This window comes from Triturus cristatus, chromosome 5_1, assembly GCF_964204655.1.
Source record: "Triturus cristatus chromosome 5_1, aTriCri1.1, whole genome shotgun sequence".
Taxonomy (NCBI): domain Eukaryota; kingdom Metazoa; phylum Chordata; class Amphibia; order Caudata; family Salamandridae; genus Triturus; species Triturus cristatus.
In genome coordinates this window covers 780,341,782-780,368,300 of record NC_140587.1, presented here as the reverse complement: position 1 = coordinate 780,368,300, position 26,519 = coordinate 780,341,782, and the positions used below count along the sequence as shown (strand labels likewise).

General features: G+C 49.7%; 1 protein-coding gene across 4 annotated transcripts in view; it reads right to left on the bottom strand.

Moving 5' to 3' along the window:
* Positions 1–210: 210 nt before the first annotated feature.
* The window catches only part of ESCO1 (establishment of sister chromatid cohesion N-acetyltransferase 1), a 226,426-nt gene continuing 200,117 nt past the window's right edge, over positions 211–26,519 (bottom strand). For all 4 annotated transcript variants that reach the window (XM_085605782.1, XM_085605786.1, XM_085605784.1 and 1 more), the window contains one exon: positions 211–7,927. In XM_085605782.1, coding sequence (XP_085461908.1) covers positions 7,780–7,927 — 148 coding nt within the window. In that variant the 3' untranslated portion in view covers positions 211–7,779. The remainder of the gene's footprint in view (positions 7,928–26,519) is intronic.

Below are 26,519 nucleotides of genomic sequence, written 5' to 3'. Positions count from 1 at the left end.
ATCAAGGATGGAGTCTCAACAGGTCCTGTGACTAGAGCTTCGCAGAAGTAAAACAAATTGCAAATGACCAGGTTCAGCACTAGATGGCAGGAGTACGCTATGCTGAGCATGTGTATCTAAAGCCACACATGCTACAAACATATTAGGTGTATTTAGTTGATTACAGTTATATTATACCCATGTAGCATTTAAGAAACATACAATCACCACTTTCCAAAGTTAACCAAATACTTTATTTGCATATTCTACAGTATATACAGATGAAAAAGGCCACAGCAGTTCATCAACATATAAACCCTTTGAAAGTGGAGGGCTTTATGTAGGATAGACAAGTACTGTTGTGAAGTCTGGCAAAGAGGGGATATGCTCAATACAGAAGTCCTGGGAAATGCAAACACCCAAATGAAATGTTACACTAAGTGTACTCTTTATAGCTTGAATACTAAGTGCATTTTTATTGAGCTGACAATGGAGTGTGTAACTTATCTTTGCAAGCTATTTTATAAATCGTGAATGAAAGCATCCACACCTCTTTAACACCCACTCCCTAACTCAGGAAGCCAAATGAAAAAAGAAAACAGCTGTCATATTTTTTCTTCAGAACCACTTACACAAAAGTTTTAATAAGTTACCAAACCCCGCTCTACAACCAGCTTTAAGATTTAGCTCCAAGTAGGGGCATAAGAGAAAGCAGATATAGGCAAAGGAAGAAAATGACAGAAAGGGCAGTGGGGAAGGCGGTTTGAAATCATCAGCGATTAGCCTTAAGCAATCCAGGAGGAAACAAATTGTATAAATTATCAGGGCCAAGCACATGGGCCTCATAGTCAGTTCAGTTTACAAAAACTGCCAATACTATGGCTTTCAAGAGGAACAAAAGCATGCCCCCTTCACCTCAACTTCAGTAGCTTCTATGCCATACAACCAGAATCTGCGGACACAAAATATGTTAGTTGAAATTACTGGACTGGAACTGCGAGAGGTAGACCCCGAATCACCACAAAGATACATTCTCATTACTCTTGTGCTCTGAGTGATTAACACAATCAGAATGCCTCAGAAAAGTTGTTAATACTGATTATTACATGAGCAAATGCAAAGCCTGCCACAGACAGGTACCATCATTGCGGTGCCATTAAATATTCCCAGCTGCACAATTAAGAAATATTTCCTGATTCAGTTGAAATAGGACATTTCCCATGGAATAAAGCAAAGGAACAATCTAATGTATAACACCGACACTGTAGAAACATGTTCAGGGCCCTCTGGAAAACGGGAATGAAGCTCTCCGATTCTCCTAAAAGACCGGCAAGGTGGCACACTAAAATATTCTACGACAGAAATATATCTTTATTTATATTCAATAGATAATGCTCCTTGAAGATGAACACTATTGAAAAAAATCTTTCATGACACATATCAGAGGATGCTATTGGATTACAAGCACATCAGGACGCTCCACATGTATGGAGTGATCACAGACTGTAATAACGGAATATTCTATGCATGAATCCATCAAAGTGCAAGATCTGGCTCCTTGAAGCCATAAAAGACAGGACATTGACATGCGATCTCTTGAGTCAAATCAATTTCCTACCCACTGCTAAGCAGCATGAATCTCCAACTTTTACCTTTCCTATTAAAAACTATCCAACAGTACACATGTTAAGATGAAGATGGTTTCAATTCTTAAGATTTTTTCAGAAGTAGAGTTGTGGGCCTGTTTTTTTTTTTTTTACTAACAAGTGTCTAATTTGAGCACAGTAAGGGAGAGAAGAATCATCCTCTTTAGCCGATCTAAGAGTTTCAGCTGATGGGAGTAGTTCCGTGGTTTGAAGGTCTTAGTACTAGCATGATCGGGACAGGACAAAAGGGGAAACTGTTCCATCTACAGAGTCACATCATTCATTGGAATGGAGTGTATACAAAAGGATTCAATGGCCAAGGAGGCACTTCTCCACATTCAAGATGCACACAAAAGGCTCTATTTCTGAAGGTAAATGAATCCTACATGTTGAAAATACACTGCAAGTGTGCTGGCTTAGCACCTCCCCAAAGGAAATGAAATAGAGGCAGATTCTGTTGATTTCCACAATACTGATGCCCTGTGCTGTCTGAAAAGAGGAACCTTGTGTAGCCAATTCCACAATCTCAGAGTCCAACTACCCACTGGAAATGCAAATGAGGTCACTTGCTCCTTTTATATTTAAGCAGACTATGGCAGAGATGTTTGTGCTACTAATGTGGACCACTTTTCGTCCTAGGAATGATTTTAGTGCCACAAGTGCTTAAATAAACATAATGTATGGCCCACCAATCATAATCAGAAGCGTCAACGGTAACTATGCTAAAATAAAACAGGGTCTGAATAGACATATAAGAAGTAAACTGTGTGGCAAGAAGATGGTTCTGACTGTCTATATTGCTTGAAAGCGTGAAGATGTGTTCCCAAAAGAAGTGACTTACTTTTGGTAATGCTCTTTCTGCTGGATACTCTATTTAACCGCAGATTCCTCACCTTGGGATACTCCCCAGGTGCCAGACTGGATAAGGCAAACTCTTATCCAGCAATGCTAGGGGCACACCGTTAGGTGGCGTCGTGTGGCTCCATGTTGACTCCATACTGCCGCAAAAATCATGGAGCAGAGCCGCATATAAGCAACCTTCCTTAGCACTGATGTCAGTTTTTTTGCAGGTCTCTTTCTGCGCCTTCAGATGCAGATTGTAAACAACTCTAATACCAGTGTGTAGACTCCAAACGTTAAACGTTTTTAGATAGTAAAAAGAGGCAATGCCACAGAACAGGGAGCGGGAGAGCAGTGAGGAAACTGCTGTTAGATAGATATCCACCAGAAACATTACATCTCCCAGGTGGAGGGTCTGTGAAGTGTACTCCAAGCAAATAGTCTTGCAGGACCAAGCAGGTGAATAGTCCTTCCGGCCCGAAGTGGCTGTCAAAGCAGTAGTGCTTAATGATAAAAATCTTTTTAGTACATAATTTTGTCTTTTGAGATTGCAATGATTTATGCATTTCTTCACAAATGTTATTTCTTTTTGATATTGCTTTTGGATGTTCAATGGAAGTAGGATTGGATTTTCAAAATTGCCTAAAACTGAAATTTTTTGATGTCGGAACAGACTCAAATTAGGAAGATCAACAGGTAGTGAAAGGGACCACTTCCAGTTTGCACTGGGGTAGTCATCAACAAAAAGAAAGATCAATGAGTTTGCATCAAAAAGTATGGAATCATTGGACAAATTGAAGGCTCTAAGCGGGACATTTCAGGGCATAGTACGTAATGCCTAACTTCTTTTGTGGTGGTGAGCTTTTGAAAACTGCCCCATTGAAACATAATTTCCAGCTCTTTGAGAGGGAGTGCTTTATGGCTTCAGATTCTCCATCGAGTCCCACAGACACTGCAGTAACAGGGTCCATTACTCTTTATTATCATAGCAGTAAAAACCTGTAGCCCATTCAGAGATTTTCTGACACAAAAACAAACTCATTTAAGTTCATTTTGCGATATAATTGGACTACAGAACTGAGGCTTTCGCAGGATGGATGATAGTGAGCCACTAGATCTGTGGATACAACTACACGGTACAATTTACTAGCCTCTTTAGACTGCAAAAACTCTTTGCCATCATGGATTCCCACAGTAAGGAAATGCACCTGGAAGACTGGGAGGTTTTTTGTAGCAAACTATCAGATCTTGTGTAGGTTCGCCCAAGGATGGATCTGCTTAAAGGGCTTTATTAACTTCAGAGGCAGCTCTGGTGAACCTGCTGAAGTAGCATGTGCGGAGTTACCCCACTGAGGTCCTCCATCTCCTACGCAGCCAAGCCTGTACTACAACTGAAGGGCCCCAAAATCTGAAGGGAGTGACTGAGACTCCAACGGATCCTCAACAAGACGTACTTCATGTCAAGCAGGACAGGATTGGGACAATACTTGAAGTGTAAATTTGGAAAATCAGAGTAATAGAACATAGTAGCAAGTAAGAAAAATGGTGGCAGATGTAGCCTGTACATAAAAATACAAAAAAACACACAATTTCACCGTAAGTGGAGCGACATAAAATCCAAAATGAACACTAGAGAAATGAGTAAGATTTATGTAGGGCTCAGACCAAAAGAGCGGAGGCCTGACTGTTAAACTCTCAGGTATACCAATTCCTGAGTAGGACTGGAGAGCAAGGGAGGAGTTAGTATATAGTATGGATTCTGGTTTCAGAAGAAGACATTTGAACATTTGTGGTGTTATATCACTTTCATATCTCCTTGGACCGTTCACCATTTCAGAGGTTTAAATAACAGTGACAGGTCTCTGTAGTACGAGGTGTTCTTAAAAACCAGTACGCATCCTAACATTTTACATTGCTTATGGTTTGAGCAACACGAGAAAAAGTTCAATTTGAACAGTTTTGGCCTTGGCATGATGGATTAAAAAAACAAATGTACCGATCGCTTGTTACCAGAATTTGGACTTAATTAGGTTCAACGTATGAATGAAGGGACTTAAATTAGTTTTCATCAACATTTATGGCACGTACCACATTTCTCCTGCCAATGGTTTTTTATATGCCTGGTACAATTTCCAGGCATCACCAATGCATTTTGGCTAAGCCAAATCGAGCATAATCTTTGGAGGGAAGATGCAATGCTTAGTGCTCACAAACAATGTGGTGCAACTCAGTGGTATGTCTTGAAAATTGCTTTTACCGGAAGGTACAGCTAAAACCAAGTGGTTTTGATTTGGCTAGTCCTTCTGATCTTTTGTATACCAATAGGATCCACAGGGATCCCAGTAAAAACCTACCTTTGGTTAGGTACTCTGAAAGTGGCAGAGTCCTAGACAAAATATTCCTGGAAAAACACTTGTTTTTCTAGGGTTGCCCCAGGGGGACATGCTTCATCATAGGGGTCCTCCCAGGCATCTACTGTCTGGGGCGTTCTGCAACTTGCGGATTACGCGGTGATCCTGGGAGAGAATATGTCTCACGGCTGGAGGTGCTAACTAGACAAGGATCTAGAGACCCTCCGCCCCAGCGACACCATGAAGTATAATAATACTTTTAAAAAAAATACATCATCCAGATGTGACTACGGATTATTTTTTCCACAAGAGAACCGTATGTATAGAAATAAGCATACCTAGTACGTTTGCTACAAATAAATACTTTCAATTTAATTCACGGAGTGGTACACACAGGGCTGGTCCTTGTGTGGTCCTGAGGAAGTGGTTGGGGTAACCACGAAACATGTCGACGAAGTAAATAGGGACAGCCTCACATAATTGTCACTGTTCTCTGTTACTAGCCCCTTTTAATATATATTTACCAGATAGGAGCAGAATAAAGTCAGGGCTCACTATCTAGGTAATTTTTTATTCACTTATGTCACTCCACATTCACAGCACAACACATAGTCCAAATAAGTGCTCCTACGTAATCCGCAAGTTGCAGCACGCCCCAGACAGTAGATGCCTGGGAGGACCCCTATGATGAAGCATGTCACCCTGGGGCAACCCTAGGTGAGTGAGGGGACTCTAGAAAAACAAGTGTTTTTCCAGGAATATTTTGTCTAGGACTCTGCCACTTTCAGAGTACCTAACCAAAGGTAGGTTTTTACTGGGATCCCTGTGGATCCTTTGGTATACAATTCATTGTAGGAGAAAAAAAACCTACCTCCCTATCCTCCAACTCCCTCCTTCTGATTCAGTTAGTCCTTCTGATCTTCAATAACTTGTAGAACTTACAAAGGATAATTAATTCAAGTAGCAAAAGCGACTGTTGCACAGTAAAATGCTTTTACTTTCTTCTACTCCTAATGAGTGGGGGGAACTACAGTTCAGAACACAGTAAGTCAGGAGAGCCGTCTGTAGAAATTTACAAAATTAAGTGCCGTGTTCAGCCACATTTTAGTCTATTGAGTACAATGAAGAACCCCATTTCCATGTGGTTCATATTTATTGTCATTACATGTGAATGCCCTACTGGCCTAATAGTACTGGATGTACGGCCAGATTCAAATTGTGGGGTGTACTTGATGATTTTCCTTAATAAATATTTTTTTTAAACTGTAAAAAGAAATGTAACGTCTACACATTGCACCATGCTAATAGAGCATCTTCAGTCGTGTTTTAGCAAACCCCCACCCGCTCCCAAACAACCCCCCCCCCCCCAAAAAAAACAAGCAATGGCAAAGCTAATCGTTTTAAAAAGTAAAGTGCAGGTTTATCAGCGATTAACAGACAAAATAATTTTTAAAAAACCCACTGATGCTGTGCCTTGTTCTTCCATCATAAAAAGTGCACGCCGCTGTGATGTCACGACGCATGTGCATGTCACAGCGACCATATTTTAATTGCCTTTTAATTTCCTTTTAAATAAATCTCATTCCAAGAAGGTTACTGGTGTATGTGTGATGATGCCCCAGCACTAATTTCTGAATGCAGTTTTAAGATGGGTGACAACAATTTTTGCACTGAAAATTACAAAAGTAGGTATGCGGGACCAAAAGAAGCGAGTGGCCGGGTAACATTGTGCAGCTGCCAATGTTTACATGAACAAATAAATAAAAAGTAGAGTGGGAAGTGGCGGGATGAGCCAAGGTGCCAGGAGTCGGGAGCATGGACAGACAGCATGGGTGCTGTGGAAAGGAAAGCAACGATGAGCTGAGATACGGGATGGGGGTGGGGGAGGAGGTTATGGCACTGGGGAAAAGAAAAGTGATGGAGGGGGTAAGTTGAACAGAGCAGGGGGGGGCAGGAGAGCACCAATAAACTAACGTAGAAACGAGCAGTAACCAGATGGGGAACAGAGCAAGGAAAGATGTGCACTCCCATGGAAAGCTGAAACTCAAAGAAAAACTATTTCCTGATGCCAATAGTGGAAAATACAAGTCACCAATCCGAAACCCGGTAAATAAGAAGTGTTCCAGAGGCGGGACAAAGAAAGAATAGGGAGGAAAGCCACTACACAAGAGGCAGCGAACTAGACAAGAAAGCCATCCAATCCGAGCATCCGAGTGTCACCACTACACCAGCAGCCATTAGAACAGTTTGCACTCAAGAGCCGTTTCCTGGTCATTGTCTGTTTAGAAAGGGCAATCCTAGTGAGTATTTAAAAAAATAAAATATAAAAAATAAAATATGGCAGGCAAGATGTTACAATCTGATAACTAGTGGTTCTGAAGAAAGAAAAAAAAACAGCAGAAGAGTTTTGTTTTCCCCCACCATCCCCACCATGACCAGGTTCTCTAAACAGTCAATCAAAAAGCAGCACGTTATGGACAGAAAGGATATCAATACAATTCTGTAAATGTGGGAAAACATTTGGTGGCGTCTCAAAGTATCGCAAGCCACAGACAGTCTATAAATAGGAAATTAAGTTATTAACATGATCATCTCAATCTAGTACACTCACAAAGCTATAAAAATGGTCAATACTGATGAGTACTGGTATATCCCCCACAATATAAGCTTCAGTTTATACTTGTCACTGAGACCACAGTCCGTGCATCGGTTCACAGTCCAGTATGAACAATTATTTTTTCCATGTAAACATGACTAACGGACAGAGAAAATACATCAATCTTCTGTAAAAGATAACAAAATATCTGCTTTTAAAATTAAGCTATTACTTCATTATTCCAGTTTTATTAAAACAGAACCCATTCGGAGCTCCAATCCTGAGATCGTTGTAATAATAACAAGAAAGAAGGCCATAGTTCCCATTTTAACGATCGGCAACCAGTCCATGTGTGGCAGAAACCCTTTCAAGTTTTTGACTGCCCATTGATAAAGTTATATACTAGAAACTGTCCTGTTCCGCAATACTTGGTTGCGAACACCTTTCCATCTGGAGTTGGGTCACTGAAAGCGATTTCTTCTTTTCCCAGATACCATCCATATATAAAGTTACCTCTGTTGAGAAAACAACACATGTTCAGGCAGGTAACAATATCATTTTGAAAGTAAAGAGTGAGAAAATGTCATTAGACAATGTAGTAGAAGGATTATGTTACTTACCCTGTAAGCATATGTTCATAGCATGTAGTGCTGTAGATTAACATGCTTTGCATACTCCTGCCATCTAGTGTTGGGTCCGGATGTGTACATGTTTTCTTCGAAGAAGTCTCGAGGTAAAGGGACTCCTCCTCTAGGTGATATTGTGCCTGGGCATCAACTCCATTGTTAGATTGTTTTCCCGCAGTCGGGTGAGAATGGAGTGTAAGAAAGAGTTAGTAATGGGATGACCATACATACGATACCGTAAGTAGGTACTGCAACAGCCGCAGGTGTCTGGGGAGGAGGGCGGGCGCATGTGAATATACAGCTCTTTGTGACACAAACAGATGCTTACAGGGTAAGTAACATATCAGTTCGATGGCATGTGTGGCTGTAGATACACATGCTTTGCAAAGACTAGAAAGCAGTGCCCTCCATAAAGCGGTGGCTAACCTGTGTGTGTTGCAGTTTGGAAAAGGGTACATGGCACTGCCAGTCCTACATTTGCTTGTTGGCGTACTAACATATACACACAGTAATGTCTTGTGAAAGTGTGTGGGGTTGACCATGTAGCTACTTTACAAATCTCAGCTATTGGTATATTGCCCAGGAAAGCCAAAGATGCTCCTATTTTGCGAGTACTGTGTGCTTTAGGAGTGTGCAGGTATTGTGTGCTTTAGAAGGTGTGGGCAAAGTTCTTTTAGCTTTGAAGTAACATGTCCGAATACATTTAACTAGCCATCTAGAAATCCCCGATTTTGAAATGGGCTTTCCTATGTGAAGGGGCAAAAAAGCCACAAAACGTTGCTTAGTTTTACGAAATTCTTTACTTCTATCAAAATGGTACATTAAAGCTTTTTTAACATCTAGTGTTGACTGTGTCCCACCCCAGGCTGCTTCAAATGCTGTCGAAGATTGGAATCCACAGGACAGCCCTAAAGTGGTTCAGGGATTTCCTAACCAATAGAACTCAAACCATCTCTATGGACACTTATAAATCACATTCCATGTCAATTGACGCACAAGTTACTTACTTGTGTAACAATATATAACATAACAGGTGTATTTGTAAAGCGCACGATTACCCGTAGGTGTCCTGGCGCTGAATAACAGATGTTTATTGTTACCCAACTCAATGGTACTCATTTTATCGACCTCAGATGGATGAAAGGCTGAGTGGACCCGCCGGGATTTGAACCTGTGACCATGAGGGCGAACACAGGTTATCTGCAAGAGACATTAGTTAGTGATAGATTCCTTAACTTAGAATATCCCCTGGTGTCAGACTGAATCTGGAAACTTTACGTCAGCAGTATCCCTGTGCGTCGGTAGGTGTCGTCGTACGGCTCTGCGTACGTCGCTGGCGTCGTAGCCACCGAGATGACGTCGTCAGAGCTACTTAGATGCGCCCACGCACGCAGACGTCAGTTCTGTACACAACTTTTCCGCGTCAGAAGTGCAGAGCCATGCCAGAGACCGACTACTGGTGCAATAGAACTCGGGCCCTGGAAGGGATGACCTGAACCCTAGAGAACAGTTTGCAGAACGGGGAGGATGGGCGGGCGGTAAGTAATCTATCACTAACTAATGTCTCTAACAGATATATTGTTACACAAGTAAGTAACTTGTGCATCTGAAGAGACCCGTTATTGATAGATTCCTTACCTTAGAATACATACCCAAGCAATACCAACCCCGGTGATGGGTCTGTGAAGTGAGATTACACCAGAAAGTCATGGAGAACTGAGCGGCAAAAGAAGGCGTCTCTCCGTACCGGACTGTCAAGGCAATAGTGCTTAGTGAAAGTATGCAACGAAGCCCAAGTGGCCGCTTGACAGATGTCTTGCAGGGGGGACACCACGTCCCAATGCTGTGGTAGCTGCTGTCGCCCTGGTAGAATGGGCACGCAGCCCAACCGGAGGTTCCTTTTTAGCCAGAGAGTAACAGGCTTTAATGCACAAGACAACCCATTGAGAGATAGTTCGCTTGTGCACAGCCCGGCCTTTCTTGGCGCCCACGTAGCCAACAAAGAGCTGGTCATCCACCCGGAACTGTTGTGTGTGGTTGAGATAGAACAAAAGCGCACGTTTTGGGTCCAGACGGTGGAGTCTCTCCTATTCCCTTGAAGGGTGCGGAGGCGGAAAGAAAGTGGGCAGAGTTACAGTTTGCCCGAGATGAAAGGCAGAGACTAATTTTGGTTGAAAGGAGGGACTCGGTCGAAGAACAACCTTGTCCGGATGAATTGCCAGGAAAGGAGGTTTGCAGGAAAGAGCCTGGAGCTCACTCACCCGCCGAGCGGAGGTGATGGCCACCAGGAAGACAGTTTTCAAAGTCAATAACAGCAAAAGACAGTTATGAAGAGGCTCAAAGGGAGCGCACAACAAGTATGAGAACCAGGTTCAAGTCCCATTGAGGCATCACAAAAGGAATAGGAGGGAAAAGGTGAGTAATGCCTTTGAGAAATCTATTGACAACCGGGGACTTGAAAAGAGAGGGCTGATCAAGCAACCCAAGAAAGGCTGAAAGAGCAGAGAGGTAGCCCTTGATAGTGCCCAAAGCAGAGCCCTGCTGGGCCAAAGAAAGGGGGAACATTAAGACCTTAGAAAGAGGGGCAGCAGGAGGATCAACAGATTTTGCTGTGCACCATGCCACACATTTTTCCCACCAACAGGCGTATACCGTTTTAGTGGAGGGACGCCTGGCTGCCAGAATCACATTACAGACTTCGGGAGGCAGGTCATATGGAATCAGCTGTCACCGCTCAATCTCCACGCAAGAAGATCCTCCTGAAGAGGCAGTCGGATCGGGGGATCCACGCTCATATTGAGTAGCTCGGGATACCAAACTCTTCGAGCCCAGTTTGGTGCCACAAGAATGACTTGGGTCCGGTCGCGCCTAATCTTCTTCAGCACTCTGGGCATAAGTGGTATAGCGGGAAAGGCGTACAACAGACCGCAACTCCACTCGCAACGAAAAGCGCCGCCTAGCGAGTGCCGCCTTGGAAACATCAACACGCAGAACTGCTGACAATGCGCGTTCTCTTCGGTGGCGAATATATCTAACCAAGGTTCTCCCCACTGCTGAAAGAGACCTTACACCACCTCCGAGTGAACACGCCACTCGTGATCCAACATGCACCGTCGGCTGAGTTCATCAGTGAACTTGCCAGGTGTTGAACCACCAAGGAAATGCCTTGACGTTCCAACCACGTCCAGAGACGTAGAGCCTCCTGACATAGGGTCCACGACCCCACCCCGCCCTGTTTGTTGCAGTATCACATGGAGGTGGTGTGGTCTGTGAACACCTGCACTACTCTCCGTTTGACAGAGGGAAGGAATGCTTGGAGTGCAAGTAGGATTGCCCTAAGCTCCAAAAGGTTGCTATGGAGCTTGGACTCCGCCGGAGACCAGAGGCCTCTGATCTCGCATCTCCCATGTGGCCGCCCCATGCCAGGAGGGACGTGTCAGTCACTACTGTGTGCTTTGGTTGGGGAAGGGAGAGGGATCTGCCGCTGACCCAACGCTTGTTTGTGAGCCACCACTGCAAGTCCTGTGCAGTGCCCTCTGAGATCTGGACGTAGTCGGACAGGTTCCTCCGATGCTGCGTCCACTGGAACTTCAGGTCCCACTGCAGAGCCCACATATGCCATCTGGCATGATCCATCAGCAGGATGCAGGAGGCCATAAGGCCCAGCAGCCTCAGTGTCTTCCTGACCAAAATCCAGGACCCGGGCCGAAAGATCAGAATCATAGCCCGAATGTCCCGGTCTCGCTGTTCGGGAGGATAAACCCGAAACTGCGCCGTGTCCAGAACTGCTCCGATGAAGAGGAACTTCTGAGAGGGAATCAGGTGCAACTTCGGTACGTTGATGGACAACTCCGGCAGATGCAGGAGAACAGCCGTGGTCTGGAGGTGGGAGACGACTGCCTGGGGAGAGCCAGCTTTCAACAGCTAGTCGTCGAGATAGGGGAAGACTGAAACCCCTGATCTGAGCAGATGGGCTGCGACCACCGCCATCACTTTCGTGAACATCCGAGAGGCGCTGCTAAGGCCGAAAGGGAGCACGGTGAACTGAAAGTGCTCGTGGCCCACCGTGAACCATAGGTAACGTCGGTGGGCTGGCAGGATGGGAATATGAAAATAAGCATCCTGCAAGTCCAACGCTACCAGCCAGTCTTGAGGGTCTAGAGCAGAAAAGACCTGAGCTAGCGTGAGCATCTTGAACTTCTCCTTCCTGAGGAAGCAATTGACATTCCGGAGGCCTAAGATAGCTCGCAGACCTTTGTCCTTCTTCGGAACCAAGAAGTAGAGGGAGTAACAACCACGACCTACTTCTAGCGTCGGAACGCGCTCGATGGCCCCCTTGGCCAAGAGGGCCTTAACTTCCTGCTGGAGAAGTGTCAAGTGTTCCCCCGACATGCGGTGGTACTGAGGTGGCATGGCCGGAGGGGTAGATTCGAAGGGGAGGGAATAGCCCATGCGGACTATTTGCAGAACCCTGGTCCGAGGGTATGGAGCGCCAGTGGGGAAGGTGATGGCGAATCCTGCCACCCACGTCAGGTGGGCCCGAAACACAGGACTAGGAAGGTTTAGAGACGGTGGCAGGGGAGGTGGTTGGGTGACCCGTCCGCTGTCCTTGGGACCCACCACGGCGGGTCCCACGTCCGCGGCTGCGCTGAGACTGTGGCTGCGCAGCCTTGTGGGTCTGAAAAGAACGTGCCTGGGTGCCCCGACCTTGACCTCGAAAGGACCGAAAATCAGACCCCGAAGGAGTCCGCGTGGTGACGAGACCCAAGGACTGGGCCGTAGCCCAAGAGTCCTTAAAGACTTATCAACAAATAGGCGTGTACCATCAAAGGGCATGTCCAACAGGGTGTTCTGGACATCCCCAGAAAAGCCAGTAGTTCGGAGCCAAGCACAACAACGGAGCGCCACAGTTGTGGAAAGTGCCCTACCGAGAGAATCGGCCGTGTCAAGCCCACAACGAATAGTAAATTTTGCAGCATCTCTCCCTTCGGTAATGGCTTGGGAGAGAACCGCCCGTGCTTCCACTGAGGCAGCACCTGTGCCACAGTGTCCCACACAAAATGGGAATAGCAGCCTAGCAGGCACGCAGTATTTACCGCCCGCAACCCAGAGCTGGCAGATGTGAAAATCTTTTTTCCAAATTGCTCCACTTTCCTAGATTCCTTGTCCGGAGGAGCAGAAGGGAAGGCACTCAGCGAGGCAGAAGCCTGGACAACCAGACTCTCAGGCTTCGGGTGTTGTGTGAGAAAGCTGGGATCGCCCAGCGCCAGGCAATGGCGGCGCGCCACACCCTTGTCTACAGGGGCTCCTGTGTTAGGTTTAATCCAGGTGTCCAACAGGATATCAGTAAGCGATTCATTGAAGGGCAGTAACGGCTCCACAGAGCAGGACTGCGGCTGCAGGACCTCAGTCAGGAGATTGGTCCTGATAGGTACAGAAGGGAGCTCGAGGTTAAGAGCCTCAGCTGCCCGACGCAAAACCACCGAAAAAGTCCCAACCTTCTCTGTGGCCACCAGGGTGTGGAGAGAAATCCAGGTCCACTGGACCCTCCACATCGCCTTCCCACTCAGGCTCATCCTCGCATTGAGCTGCAAGAGGGTCCTCAGACCCCTCCCAGTATTCCCCTTCGTCCACCGGTTGCTGAAGGGGCCGGTAAGTACGAGGTGCCCTGGGAAACGGGATAAACTCCCCTCCAAGAAATGGAATTGGACGGCAAGATACCAGTCCTGAGTCGGCGCCGTCCGGCGTCAGCGGCGGCGCCTCACTCGGCGCCGGGGCCGGAGCCAGTGCCGAGGCCCGGGCCGGCAGCGCCGCAGGGTATGGAGTTACCGTCCGCCCCCTCCACCGCATCCCGTGACCGGTGAGGGGTAGAGGAAGAGCGATGTCGCTTCTTCAACTTTTTATGGCGCCGAGACTTACCTGTCCCCGATTCCGACGAGCGATGCGGATGGCTCCGCGACCGGTCCCTTGACCTCCCACGGGTTCGAGACCTTGATCCACACGGAACGAATTGCCGGACCTCCAACAACTTTCGGGAACGCTCCTGCAAAGCTTTCAGCGCCATGGCCCGACAATCGGGGCACGCCTAGGGGTCATGAGCATGCCCCAAGCAGAAGAGACACACGTTGTGAGGGTCCGATACTGACATGTTTCGACGGCAGGCCCTACAGGACTTAAACCCGGGCATCTCTTTTGTACCAGCAGTCAAGTACACGACAAAACAAGTTGTCAGAAACCAAGTTAAAACTTTTAACTAGGGGTACCGCTTTCTCTCGGATCTGCGCTGCTGCGCGGAAAAAGAAAGAACTGACGTCAGCGCGCGTGGGCGCATCTAAGTAGCTCGGACGACGTCATCTCGGCGGCTACGACGCTAGCGACGTTCGCGGAGCCGTACGACGACACCTACCGACGCGCAGGGGTACTGCTGATGAAAACTTTCCGGATCCAGTCTGACGCCTGGGGATATTCTAAGGTAAGGAATCTATCACTAACTTGTCTCTTTCAGATAAGGGAGTTCCACAGGGCTCATGTCTGAGCCCCACGCTGTTCAACATTTACTTTGCCCCTCTAGCCAAAGTTATTAAATCCTTTGGTTTTGAATTGCTGTCCTATGCCAATGACACGCAGTTAGTCATCTCTTTTGATGAAGACACGGCCATAGTAAAAGAACAGTTCTTAACGGGTATGACTGCAATCGCCTACTTGGATGAGCAAGGACTATCTTCAGTTGAACTTAGAAAAAAGGAAATCATGCTGTTTGGGAAAGCCCAGCTACTTTGGTCCCCGAACTGGTGGCCCCAGAACAAGGTTCTGCCCCTACACCCAAACAGGTTGTGAAGAACTTGGGGATTTATTTGGACCAAGCCTTGACCATGAAAGTGCAGGTTCTTGCCACTACGGGCACCTGTTACCTTATGAGCCTGCTGAGGAAAGCTCTTCCTTTTCTTCTGCTCTCAGCAAGAAAGACTCCGGTACAAGCACTGATCATGAGCAGATTGGATTGTGGTAACATGTTATTCAACTCTGACAATCAGACCCTCCAGGATTTCGCAATTTGCACAAAAAAAAAAAAAAAAAAAAAAAAAAAAAAAATAGGCGGAAAGGCGTACAATAGACCGCAACTCCACTCGCGACGAAAAGCGTCCCCGAGCGAGTGCCGCCTTGGAAACTCCAACGTGCAGAACTGCTGACATTGCACGTTCTCTTCGGTGGCGAATAGATCTAACCAAGGCTCTCCCTGTAGGAGAGTAGGGTCAGCAATCCTATGATCACCCAGATTTTTTGCTTTTGCTTCATTGGTTTACGACTTTCCCTGGCTGTGGGCCTGCCAATCAGACCCACAGCCTAGCTGTTCTCTCTCGAGATTAACACACATGTACATTAGGTGCATCCACTAATTGGAACTGGGCCGCCTTATCAGTCCCTGTATCAGCATACCACAGGTATCCAGGGCATCGGTGTACCCAGGGCCTACCAGGGGCTGCAGCATGTATTATGCCACCCCTGGATGGCCACCCAAATCTGACACAACTGGCTGCACGACAGCTGGGGCAAGGTGGTGTAATCACCCGTTGCTGTAGGTGTAGTATTCCTATACCTAACCCTAAAATGGACACATGGATTCCTATCAGTCACTCCTATGGCAGGCCTTATCAATCCTGAAGGCAGAGTGCTGGGAATCATGTGAGATGGTGCTCTGGCGCGAGCTGAGCCAGTCGACGGCTTGCGGAACCAAGTCCTCATAGCTGTTCCATGGTGACGCGTGCCATCTACCTTAAAGTGCATTATAATCCTCGCGGTTATTTGCTAACTTTGGCATCGCATCACCCAAACATGTCGAGTAAGGTGTCATACGAATTGGAATACGAACCCCTCGCCAATTCTGGCGACGGGGTTAGCATTCCACCCTTCTAGAGGGACACGACATGGAAGTAACCTTGAACCCCGGTTAAAGTTGACTCAAGCCTCAGCATCACAAAATGGATGCTGCCACCAGACACAAGTCTGACCTCCTGCTGCTGGGAGACCTTCCAGCGAGGGGAGCTTGGACAAAGGGTTTCCTGTCGAGGGCGGTGTTAGCACCATCCCAGACAGGGTTTGTGTATCCCAGGTAGGCAGGGCTGAAAGGAAGGTGATTGCAAGTGGCACCCCGGTGCTCACTGTGCATAGCCCGGCTCAAACCAGTTTCGGGGGCACCCCAGCCCCTGAGCTGGGGCGAAGCCGGACAAAGGATAGGGGTGTAACCACCCCCCTCCTGGTCCCACCCATAGGCAGGACCTAGTCACGGGCCAGCCCCTTTTCCTAGAATAAAGGTAGGAGCGAGTCCCCTTCCCAAATGGGATAATTCTGTATCTTGAACTACTTTCCACGAAAGGAACTCTTGACTTTTTCTGAAGACTCTCCCTTGTGGCTAAGGAGTAGCCACCCTGCACCAGCAGGCACCACCAAAGCGCTTGCGGTTTGCTGTACGTCTCTCCTACGGATCAAGACTGCCCAGCTCGACGAGACCCGGATTCCCAGCCATCTCTGACCTCTACCTACATCGTCAGCCGAGCTGAGATTCGTGGGTGTGACGAGACCTGCGGGACCGGCCATCTTCAGAACCTGCACGACGCTTATCTAGCACGACCGAGGGACCCTCGAGTGAGTGCACCTAGGGTTTGAGAAGCCCTAACCCTGAGCAGCTCCAGCACCGAAGTCTGCCTCCCCAGCATCCACGAGATCTGCGTGGGGGCCCTTCTGCTCCTTGCTGCTCACCGCGTTGTCCGGCCACTCGCCGTCGGCTAGTGGCCCTCTTCACGACGCACCACGACAGTTTTTCATCGCTGGTCTGGCTGCTCCAGACTGGCCCTTGCTCCCCTTCAACAGAGGAGTACCCCGGACCCTCCTGGTCCACTCCAGACGCCATCTTGACTCCACCGCGTGGGCTTGCCTCTGCTAAGACCTGCTGCCCCACTCCTGGGCCCAGCATCATCGACAGCAGACACCTTCGTGGGACAGCTCGCCCTCCATCCTGGTCGCCGCCGCGCCTCCTGGTCCGAGGAACAGCAGAGTCCGACGTCACCCACTCACCTGGTCGAGGTGACTTCATCCGGTACCATCCTGGTGCCCACCCAATCACTGGCTAGCGGTTGAGAACTGAGTCCCCTCTGCTTTCAGGTTTCCTTCATCACCGATCCAGGCTTGGATCTCTCGGAACATCGACACTGGTCGCCTGCCAGCAACTTCTTCTTTCAGGCTCCCGAGACTACAACGAGGACTCCCGACATCTTGCTGAACCCCACGCAGCCGCAGCCTCTGGGCTAGGTAACTCGAGCATTTCGGTGCTCCATCGTAGGTTCACTCTACAAGTGTCCAGCTCCTTTTCCGTTTAGTCCAACTGATCGGATTCCTCCGGAATCAGTAACTTTAGACTCTCTAACATCTCCCATTCCACTTGCAGTGTAAATGGTTTCGTGCCCTTCGGGCATTTGTGTAAATTGTGCAACTAGAAGTATTTTCTCAAGAGTTTTGTATTGTGCTTAGCTCCCTGACTCATAAAGAGCCAGGGTAGTCTTGTTATAAATAAATATCCTTTATTTTCATAACAACTTGTGTGGTGTCCTTTCACTTGGTGTTCAAGGGGTATATGTGATGGTAAACAGCTGGCTTAACACGCCCTCTAGAGTTTAGCCTGAAGACTGCTCTTGTCCACGCTACTAGGATAGCTGGTCTACAAGGTTGACTTACAACCAATCATCAATAAGGGTCGTTTGGAATGATACACAGTGATCACTAGAATAGTGAGCACTACATATCGGGCCAACTTCTCACACTCCCCACTGCCGAAAGAGGCCTTGCGCCACGTCCGAGTTGAGACGCCATTCGTGATCCATAATGCACCGGCGGCTGAGTTTGTCCGCTCTGGCGTTCAGGGAGCCCGCCAGATGTTGAACCACCAGGGTGATGCCCTGATGTTCCAGCCATGTCCAGAGGCGCAGAGCCTCATGACAAAGGGTCCACGACCCCACCCCGCCCTGTTTGTTGCAATACCACATGGCGGTGGTGTTGTCCGTGAACACCTGCACCACACTTCCCCGGACAACGGGAAGGAATGCCTTCAGTGCAAGTCGGATCGCTCTCAGCTCCAAAAGGTTGATATGGAGCCGAGACTCCGCCAGAGACCAGAGTCCTCTGATCTCCGCCTCCCCCATGCGGCCCCCCCATCCCAGGAGGGATGCATCCGTCACCACTATGTGCTCCGGGTGGGGTAGGGAGAGGGATCTGCCGCTGACCCAATCGCGGTTCGTGAGCCACCACTGCAACTGTTTTGCAGTGACGTCCGAGATCAAGACATGGTCGGACAGGTTGCCCCGATGCTGGGCCCACTGAAACTTCAGGTCCCACTGCAGAGCCCGCATTCGCCACCTGGCGTGATGCACTAACAGGATGCAGGAGGCCATCAGACCCAGAAGCCGCAGCACCAACCTGACCGAAACACGGGATAGAGGCTGAAAGATGGGAATCAGAGCCTGAATATCCCGGACCCGCTGCTCCGGAGGACAAGCCCGGAACTGCGCCGAGTCCAGAACCGCCCGATGAAAAGGAGCTTCTTGGAGGGACTCAGATATGACTTCGGCACGTTGGAGAACCCCAGCAAATGCAGGATGTCGGCCGTAGTCTGGAGGTGGGAGACGACTTGCTGGGGCGAGCCCGCCTTCAACAGCCAGTCGTCGAGATAGGTAAAGACTGGAACCTCTGATCTGCGCAGATGAGCTGCGACCACCGCCATCACTTTCGTGAACACCCGAGGGGCACTGGTGAGGCCGAAGGGGAGCACTGTGAAGGAGTAGTTTCTTACCTGTAACTCCAGTTCTGTAGTAGGGGTATCTCTGTTAGTCATAATCTATGAATAGTCCCGCCCATGTGCGGGGACCCCGGAGCAATCAAAATATCTCTTAAGCTGTCCTGCATTTGCAAACCTGCAAAGACACTTAAGAGACAGACAAAATAATACAGCCTAATAACAATATGGCTGCACTGGCCAGCACTTCATCTGAAGTGAACACAAAAGCCAAAATAAAGTTTAAATGTCATTTTTATTCACATCTGACATGTTCCTTTATTGTATCACACTCCCTTCACAAAAATCCCTTTAAACAATAGAGAGGAAGGGGTGGACAGACAAGCCCTATAGGCTGTCATTATGTGTCTGCTAAAAGGATACCGTGCCTTTAAGGAACTCTCCAGAGACCTCCGGTATCCCAGGATGCACAGCCAAAGCAAGTTACTTTCAGTTCTTTTTGAAGGTGTATAACAACAGGCCTGATACCGTCAAGTTACTCCACCGGGGAGGAGGGAGGGTCGCTTATGACTATAACAGAGATACCCCTACTACTGGAGTTACAGGTAAGAAACTACTCCTTCTGTAGTAGGGGATCTCTGTGTATAGTCATAATCTATGAATAGAATGGCAAGCCCATCCCAACCAACAAACAGCGGTGGAGTAAAAACCGAACACCAACAAATCACTGTGCAAACAAATTCCTCAGCGAAGCCTGTCCAACCTGCGCATCTGCCCTAGCATCAGAGTCCAGGCAGTAATGCTTTGTAAACGTATGGACCGACTTCCAGGTGGCAGCCTTACAAATGTCAGCAATTGGAACATTCCTAAGCAAAGCTGTAGTCGCTGCTTTGCCCCTAGTCGAATGCGCTGTAGGCTTACCCCCTAACGTCTTATTAGCTTTCTGATAACAGAGCTGAATACAGGACACAATCCATCTGGAGATGGACTGTTTCAATTTACAAACAGTTGATCCGACCTGCGGACGTCTTTTGTCTTATCTAGATAGAATTTCAACACTCTACGCACATCTAGCAAATGCAGAGACCTCTCCGCCGGAGAGGGGGGATGCTGCAAAAATGTAGGCAAAGTTATCATTTGATGTACATGGAAATCAGATATCACTTTAGGTAAAAACTTAGGATGAGTACGCATTACCACTTTAGAAGCATGGAATACAGTATACGGCTCTTGACAACACAGAGCCTGAATCTCACTTACTCTCCTGGCCGATGTAATGGCCACAAGGAAGGCAGCCTTCCAGGACAAATGCTGCAGAGAAGCCTTATGAATAGGCTCAAAAGGCTCCCTCATTAATCTGGACAACACCACGTTCAATTCCCATGGTGGAGAAGGTCGTCTAACAGGGGGAAACACCTTACGCAAACCCTCTAAAAAATCTTTAATCACAGGGATTTGAAAAAATGAGGTTTGGGAAGGGCCCTTTCTATACGCAGTCAAAGCTGCGAGATGAACTTTAATAGACTGAAAATTAAGCCCAGATTGAGCTAACTGCAGCAGATAAGGCAAAATAACATCTTCTTTACAGGAGGTAGGGTCAATGTCCTTTGCCGTACACCACAAGCAGAATCTCTTCCACTTATAGGCGTAAGAAGTCCTCGTAGACGGCCTCTTCGCTTCTTTCAAGATCTCCATACAGTCCTGAGGTAGGTTCAAGTGTCCATACTGTACTAGCTCAGGAGCCATGCTGCCAAACTCAAGGACGAGAGATTGGGGTGAACCATCCGTCCTCCGAATTTCGTGAGAAGGTCCGGCCGACACGGCAGCCGCCGGTGAGGCAGAACAGACCGGTGAAGAAGGTCGGTGAACCACCATTGCCTCGGCCACTCCGGAGCAATCAGGATCATCCTGGCTCTGGATTGCGACAGCTTGATCAGCACCGCCGGAATCAGGGGAATGGGTGGAAAGGCGTAGAGAAAGCTGTTGGACCAGCTGATCCATAGGGCATTCCCCAGTGTCCCTGGTTGGTAGTACCTGGACGCGAAGACGCGGCATTTGCTGTTTTCTGCCGTAGCGAACAGATCGATATCCGGAGTGCCCCACTCTGCGAAGACGTCTCTTAGCACGTCGTCGTTTAGCACCCACTCGTGATTTTCTTGAACGAGCCTGCTGAGCGCATCGGCTTGGGCATTCTGCACTCCTGGCAGATGGGTTGCCGTGATCGTTAGGTTCCTTGCCACCAGCCAATTCCAGATCATCTGTGCCTCCCGAGACAACGTGCGTGAACGGGAGCCCCCCTGCTTGTTGAGGTAATACATGGTAGTAGTATTGTCCGTCTGAACTAGCAGGGAGTTCGTCTTGAAGGAGGGATGGAACGCCTTCAGGGCCAAGTGTACTGCTCTGAGTTCCAAAAAATCGATGTGGTAAGTCATCTCCGTCTGTGACCAAATCCCCTGAATCTGAAGAGGGCCCGAATGCGCTCCCCAGCCCTGGAGCGACGCATCGGTCACTATGGTCTGGACCGGAATATCCTTGTGAAAGGGAGTCCCTTTGCAGACATTCTCTGAGGAGCACCACCATTTCAGAGACTGTAGAGCGTGTTGGGACAGATGAATCGTGTCCACCCAACGCCCCCGCCTCTGGTCCCATTGATCCTCCAGACATTCCTGCAGATGCCTCATATGCAGACGTGCATTGGGGGTGAGAAAGATGCAGGAAGCCATCGACCCCAGTAAAGAGGACACCGTCCTCACTGTAGGAGAGTGGGCTGAGAGGAGGTGCAGGGCTTTCCAACGGATAGATAAGCGTCTCTCCTCCGAAGGACACACGCTTGCGTTCAAAGTATTGACTGAGGCCCCCAAGTACTGGAGACCCTGCACAGGGATCGGCACTGACTTCGACATGTTGATGTGCAGTCCCAGGCGATGAAGCAAGGCAGCTGTCCTGTTGAAATGACACTGGGCTTCCTGGTACGTTAAAGCTTTGATCAGCCAATCGTCCAGGTATGGATACACAAACACTTTGTTCTTCCGCAAGTGTGCTGCCACCACTGCCATGCACTTGGAGAACGTCCGTGGTGCAGACTTCAGACCAAACGGGAGTACTGTATACTGGTAATGGTTGTTGCCTACCAGAAACCTCAGGAACTTGTGATGCTTTTGTGCGATCGGCACATGAAGAACAAGTTACTTACCTTCGGTAACGATGTATCTGTAAGAAACATTAGTTAGTTAGATTCCTCACCTTAGAATATCCCCAGGCGTCAGACTGGATCCAGAAGATTTTTCGTCAGCAATACCCCTTGCGCGTCGCTAGGCGTCGTCTGCGGCTCCGCGTCAGTCGTCGCCGTCGTGCGCCGGAATGACGTCGTCGGAGTACTTAGACGCCACCCTCGCGCGCTGACGTCAGTTCTTGTACATAGCTTTCCGCGCCAGGAACGCAGAGCCATGCAAAGACCGACACTGGTGCCAAAAATAAAATCTAGGGGCCTGAAAAGGATAACCTTAACCCTAGATGTCAGTTCGCAGAACGGGGAGGATGGGTGGGTGGGTGAGGAATCTAACTAACTAATGTTTCTTACAGATACATCGTTACCGAAGGTAAGTAACTTGTTCATCTGAAAGAAACACGTTAGTTAGATTCCTCACCTTAGAATAGATACTCAAGCAATACCATCCCCGGTGGAGGGTCTGCGAACCAAGATCACACCAGAAAGTCCTGGAGGACAGAACGGCCAAAGAAGCCATCCCTCCGGACTTGGCTGTCAAGGCAATAATGCCTGGCAAACGTGTGTAGCGAAGCCCACGTTGCCGCCTGACAGATGTCCTGCAAAGGGACACCCCGTCCCAAAGCAGTAGTAGCCGCTGTGGCCCGAGTAGAATGGGCGCGCAGCCCAACAGGAGGGTCCTTTTTCGCCAAGGAGTAACAAATTTTGATGCACAAAACGACCCACCGAGAGATGGTCCGTTTGTGCACAGCTTTCCCCTTCTTAGCACCCACGTATCCAACGAAAAGTTGGTCGTCCACCCGGAACTGCTTTGTGCGGTCCAGATAAAAGGAGAGCGCACGTTTTGGGTCCAGACGGTGGAGCCTCTCTTCCTCTTTGGAAGGATGCGGAGGCGGAAAGAAGGTGGGCAAGGTGACAGACTGCCCAAGATGAAATGGAGTCACCACTTTCGGAAGAAAGGAGGGACGAGGCCGGAGGACAACCTTGTCCGGATGGACAGAGAGAAAAGGAGGCTTTGAAGATAAAGCCTGGAGCTCACTCACCCGTCTAGCCGAGGTGATGGCTACCAGAAAAGCAGTCTTAAGAGTCAGAAGACGAAGAGGACAATTGTGAAGAGGCTCAAAGGGAGCGCACATCAGGAATGTCAAGACAAGATTCAAGTCCCACTGAGGCATTACAAAAGGGACAGGAGGGAACGTGTGAGTAATGCCTTTTAGAAAGCGTGTAACTACAGGGGACTTGAAAAGAGAAGGCTGATCAGGAAGCCGCAAGAAGGCAGAGGTGGCAGCAAGATAACCTTTCAGAGTGCCCAGGGCAGAGCCCTGCCGGGCCAAAGAAAGAAGAAAGAGGAGAACCTCAGAAAGAGGGGCGGAAAGGGGAAACACAGCCTTTGCTGTGCACCATGCCACAAATTTGTTCCACCGGCAGGTGTATACCGTCTTTGTGGAGGGACGCCTGGCTGCCAGAATGATATCACAGACTTCAGGAGGCAAGTCAAATGGCATCAACTGCCACCGCTCAATCTCCACGCATGGAGGTGGAGGCTGGACAGGTTCGGGTGGAGGACCGTCCCCTGCTGCTGCGACAGAAGATCCTCCCGAAGGGGCAGACGTATCGGAGGATCGGTCAGCATACTGAGTAGCTCGGGATACCAGTACCTTCGTGCCCAATCCGGAGCCACCAAGATGACTTGGGCCCGGTCGTGCCTGATCTTCTTCAGCACTCTGGGCAGAAGTGGTATAGGCGGAAAGGCGTACAACAGACCGCAACTCCACTCGGGACGAAAAGCGTCGCCGAGCGAGTGCCGCCTTGGAAATTCCAACGCGCAGAACTGCTGACATTGCGTGTTCTCTTCGGTGGCGAATAGATCTAACCAAGGCTCTCCCCACTGCTGAAAGAGACCTTGCGCCACTTCGGAGTTCAGACGCCATTCGTGATCCATCATGCACCGGCGGCTGAGTTTGTCTGCTCTGGCGTTCAGAGAGCCAGTCAGATGTTGAACCACTAGGGTGACGCCCTGGTGTTCCAGCCACGTCCAGAGGCGCAGAGCCTCCTGACAAAGGGTCCACGACCCCACCCCGCCCTGTTTGTTGCAATACCACATGGCGGTGGTGTTGTCCGTGAACACCTGCACGACACTTCCCCTGACAGAGGGAAGGAAGGCTTTCAGTGCAAGTCGGATCGCTCTCAACTCCAACAGGTTGATGTGGAGACGAGACTCCGCCGGAGACCAGAGGCCTCTGATCTCCGCCTCTCCCATATGGCCACCCCATCCCAGGAGGGACGCATCCGTCACTACGACATGCTCCGGTTGGGGAAGGGAGAGGCTCTTGCCCTCGACCCAATCGCGGTCCGTGAGCCACCACTGCAACTGCTGTGCAGTGCCCTCCGAGATCAAGACATGGTCGGACAGGTTGCCGTGATGCTGGGCCCAATGAAACTTCAGGTCCCACTGCAGAGCCCGCATGCGCCGCCTGGCGTGATGCACTAGTAGGATGCAGGAGGCCATCAGCCCCAGAAGCCGCAACACTAGCCTGACCGAAACCCAGGATAGAGGCCGAAAGATGGGAATCAGGGCCTGTATATCCCGGACCCGCTGTTCCGGAGGATAGACCCGGAACTGCGCCGAATCGAGAACCGCTCCGATGAAGAGGAGCTTCTGAGAGGGACTCAAGTGTGACTTCGGCACGTTGATGGAAAATCCCAGCAAATGCAGGAGATCCGCCGTAGTCTGGAGGTGGGAGACGACTGTCTGGGGCGAGCCCGCCTTCAACAACCAGTCGTCGAGATAGGGGAAGACTGGAACCCCTGATCTGCGCAGATGAGCTGCGACCACCGCCATCACTTTCGTGAACACCCGAGGGGCACTGGTGAGGCCGAAGGGGAGCACGGTAAACTGAAAGTGCTCTTGGCCCACCGTGAACCGCAGGTAACGCCGGTGGGCCGGCAGGACGGGGATGTGGAAATATGCGTCCTGCAAGTCCAACGCTACCATCCAGTCTCCCGGGTCTAGGGCAGCTAGAACCTGAGCCAAAGTTAACATCTTGAACCTTTCCTTCCGGAGGAAGGCATTGACGTTCCGGAGGTCCAAGATAGGGCGCAGGCCCCCTTTGCCCTTCTTGGGAACCAGAAAGTAGTGGGAATAACAACCACGACCTACTTCTGGGCTCGGAACGCGCTCGACGGCCCCCTTGGCCAAGAGGGCCGAAACTTCCTCGTGGAGAAGATTTAAATGATCCCCCGAGATACGGTGGTGCTGCGGTGGCATGGCTGGAGGGGTCGTCTCGAAGAGGAGGGAGTAGCCCCTTCGGACGATTTGCAGCACCCACCTGTCCGATGTGATGGACCGCCAGTGGAGGAGGTGATGGCGAACTCTGCCGCCCACTGGCGTGGAATGGGCCTGAAAGCTCGGACTAGGAAGGCTTTGAGGCGGATGCTGCCGGGGTGGATGTGGGCGGACCTCATTGACCTCCAGATCCGCCTCGGCGGAAACCACGTCCGCGCGCAGGTTGGTTCTGCGGCTGGTGGCTAGGCGTACGTGAGGAGGCACCCCTTCCTTGGCCACGAAAGGGGCGAAAGGCGGAAGTTTGCGACCGCGGGGCCGAGAGGACAAAGGACTTGGCCGTAGCCCGGGAGTCCTTAAAGCGGTTCAGCGCACTGTCCGCTTTCTCGCCAAAAAGGCGAGTGCCATCAAAGGGCATGTCCATGAGAGTGCTCTGGACATCACCCGAAAATGACGTGGACCGCAGCCAGGCGTGAAGTCTAAGCGCCACTGTGGTAGAAATGGCCCTACCCAGCGAGTCCGTGGTGTCAAGCCCACATCGTATAGCATGTCGCGCGGCATCCCTCCCATCGGCCAGAGCCTGGGTAAGTCGTGTCCGGACCTCCTCCAGACACAGGGGCAGCGCGTCCTCCACCGCATCCCACAGAGAGTGGGAATAACGGTCCAAGAGACAAGCGGTGTTCAAAGACCGCAGGCCCAAACTAAGGGAGGAGAACAGCTTCTTGCCAAACTGTTCTAGTCTCTTGGAATCCCGGTCCGGCGGGGCGGTCGGGAAAGAGGATTGGGAGGTGGAGGCCTGGATAACCAGGCTCTCAGGGGTAGGGTGTTGGGACAGAAAACTGGGGTCGCCCGGAGCAGGGCGGTGGCGCCTGGCGACGTTCCTGTCCACAGGAGGGACTGTGGAGGGCTTGGACCAGGTGCCCTGTAGAACGTCAATGAGGGCCTCATTGAATTGCAGCAGAGGCTCAGTGGAGCTTGCTGCAGACTGAAGCACCTCAGTGAGGACGTTAGTCCTCACAGCCACGGCAGGCAGCTCGAGCCCAAGGGCTGCGGCCGCCTTGCGCAGCACCACAGAGAAAGCAGCGCCCTCCTCCGAAGCCACAGTCGGAGGAGAGACGAATCCAGTGTCTGGAGAGGTATCCAGGCCACTGGCCTCCCCCAGTTCATCTGCCCAGTCCTGTGACATTTG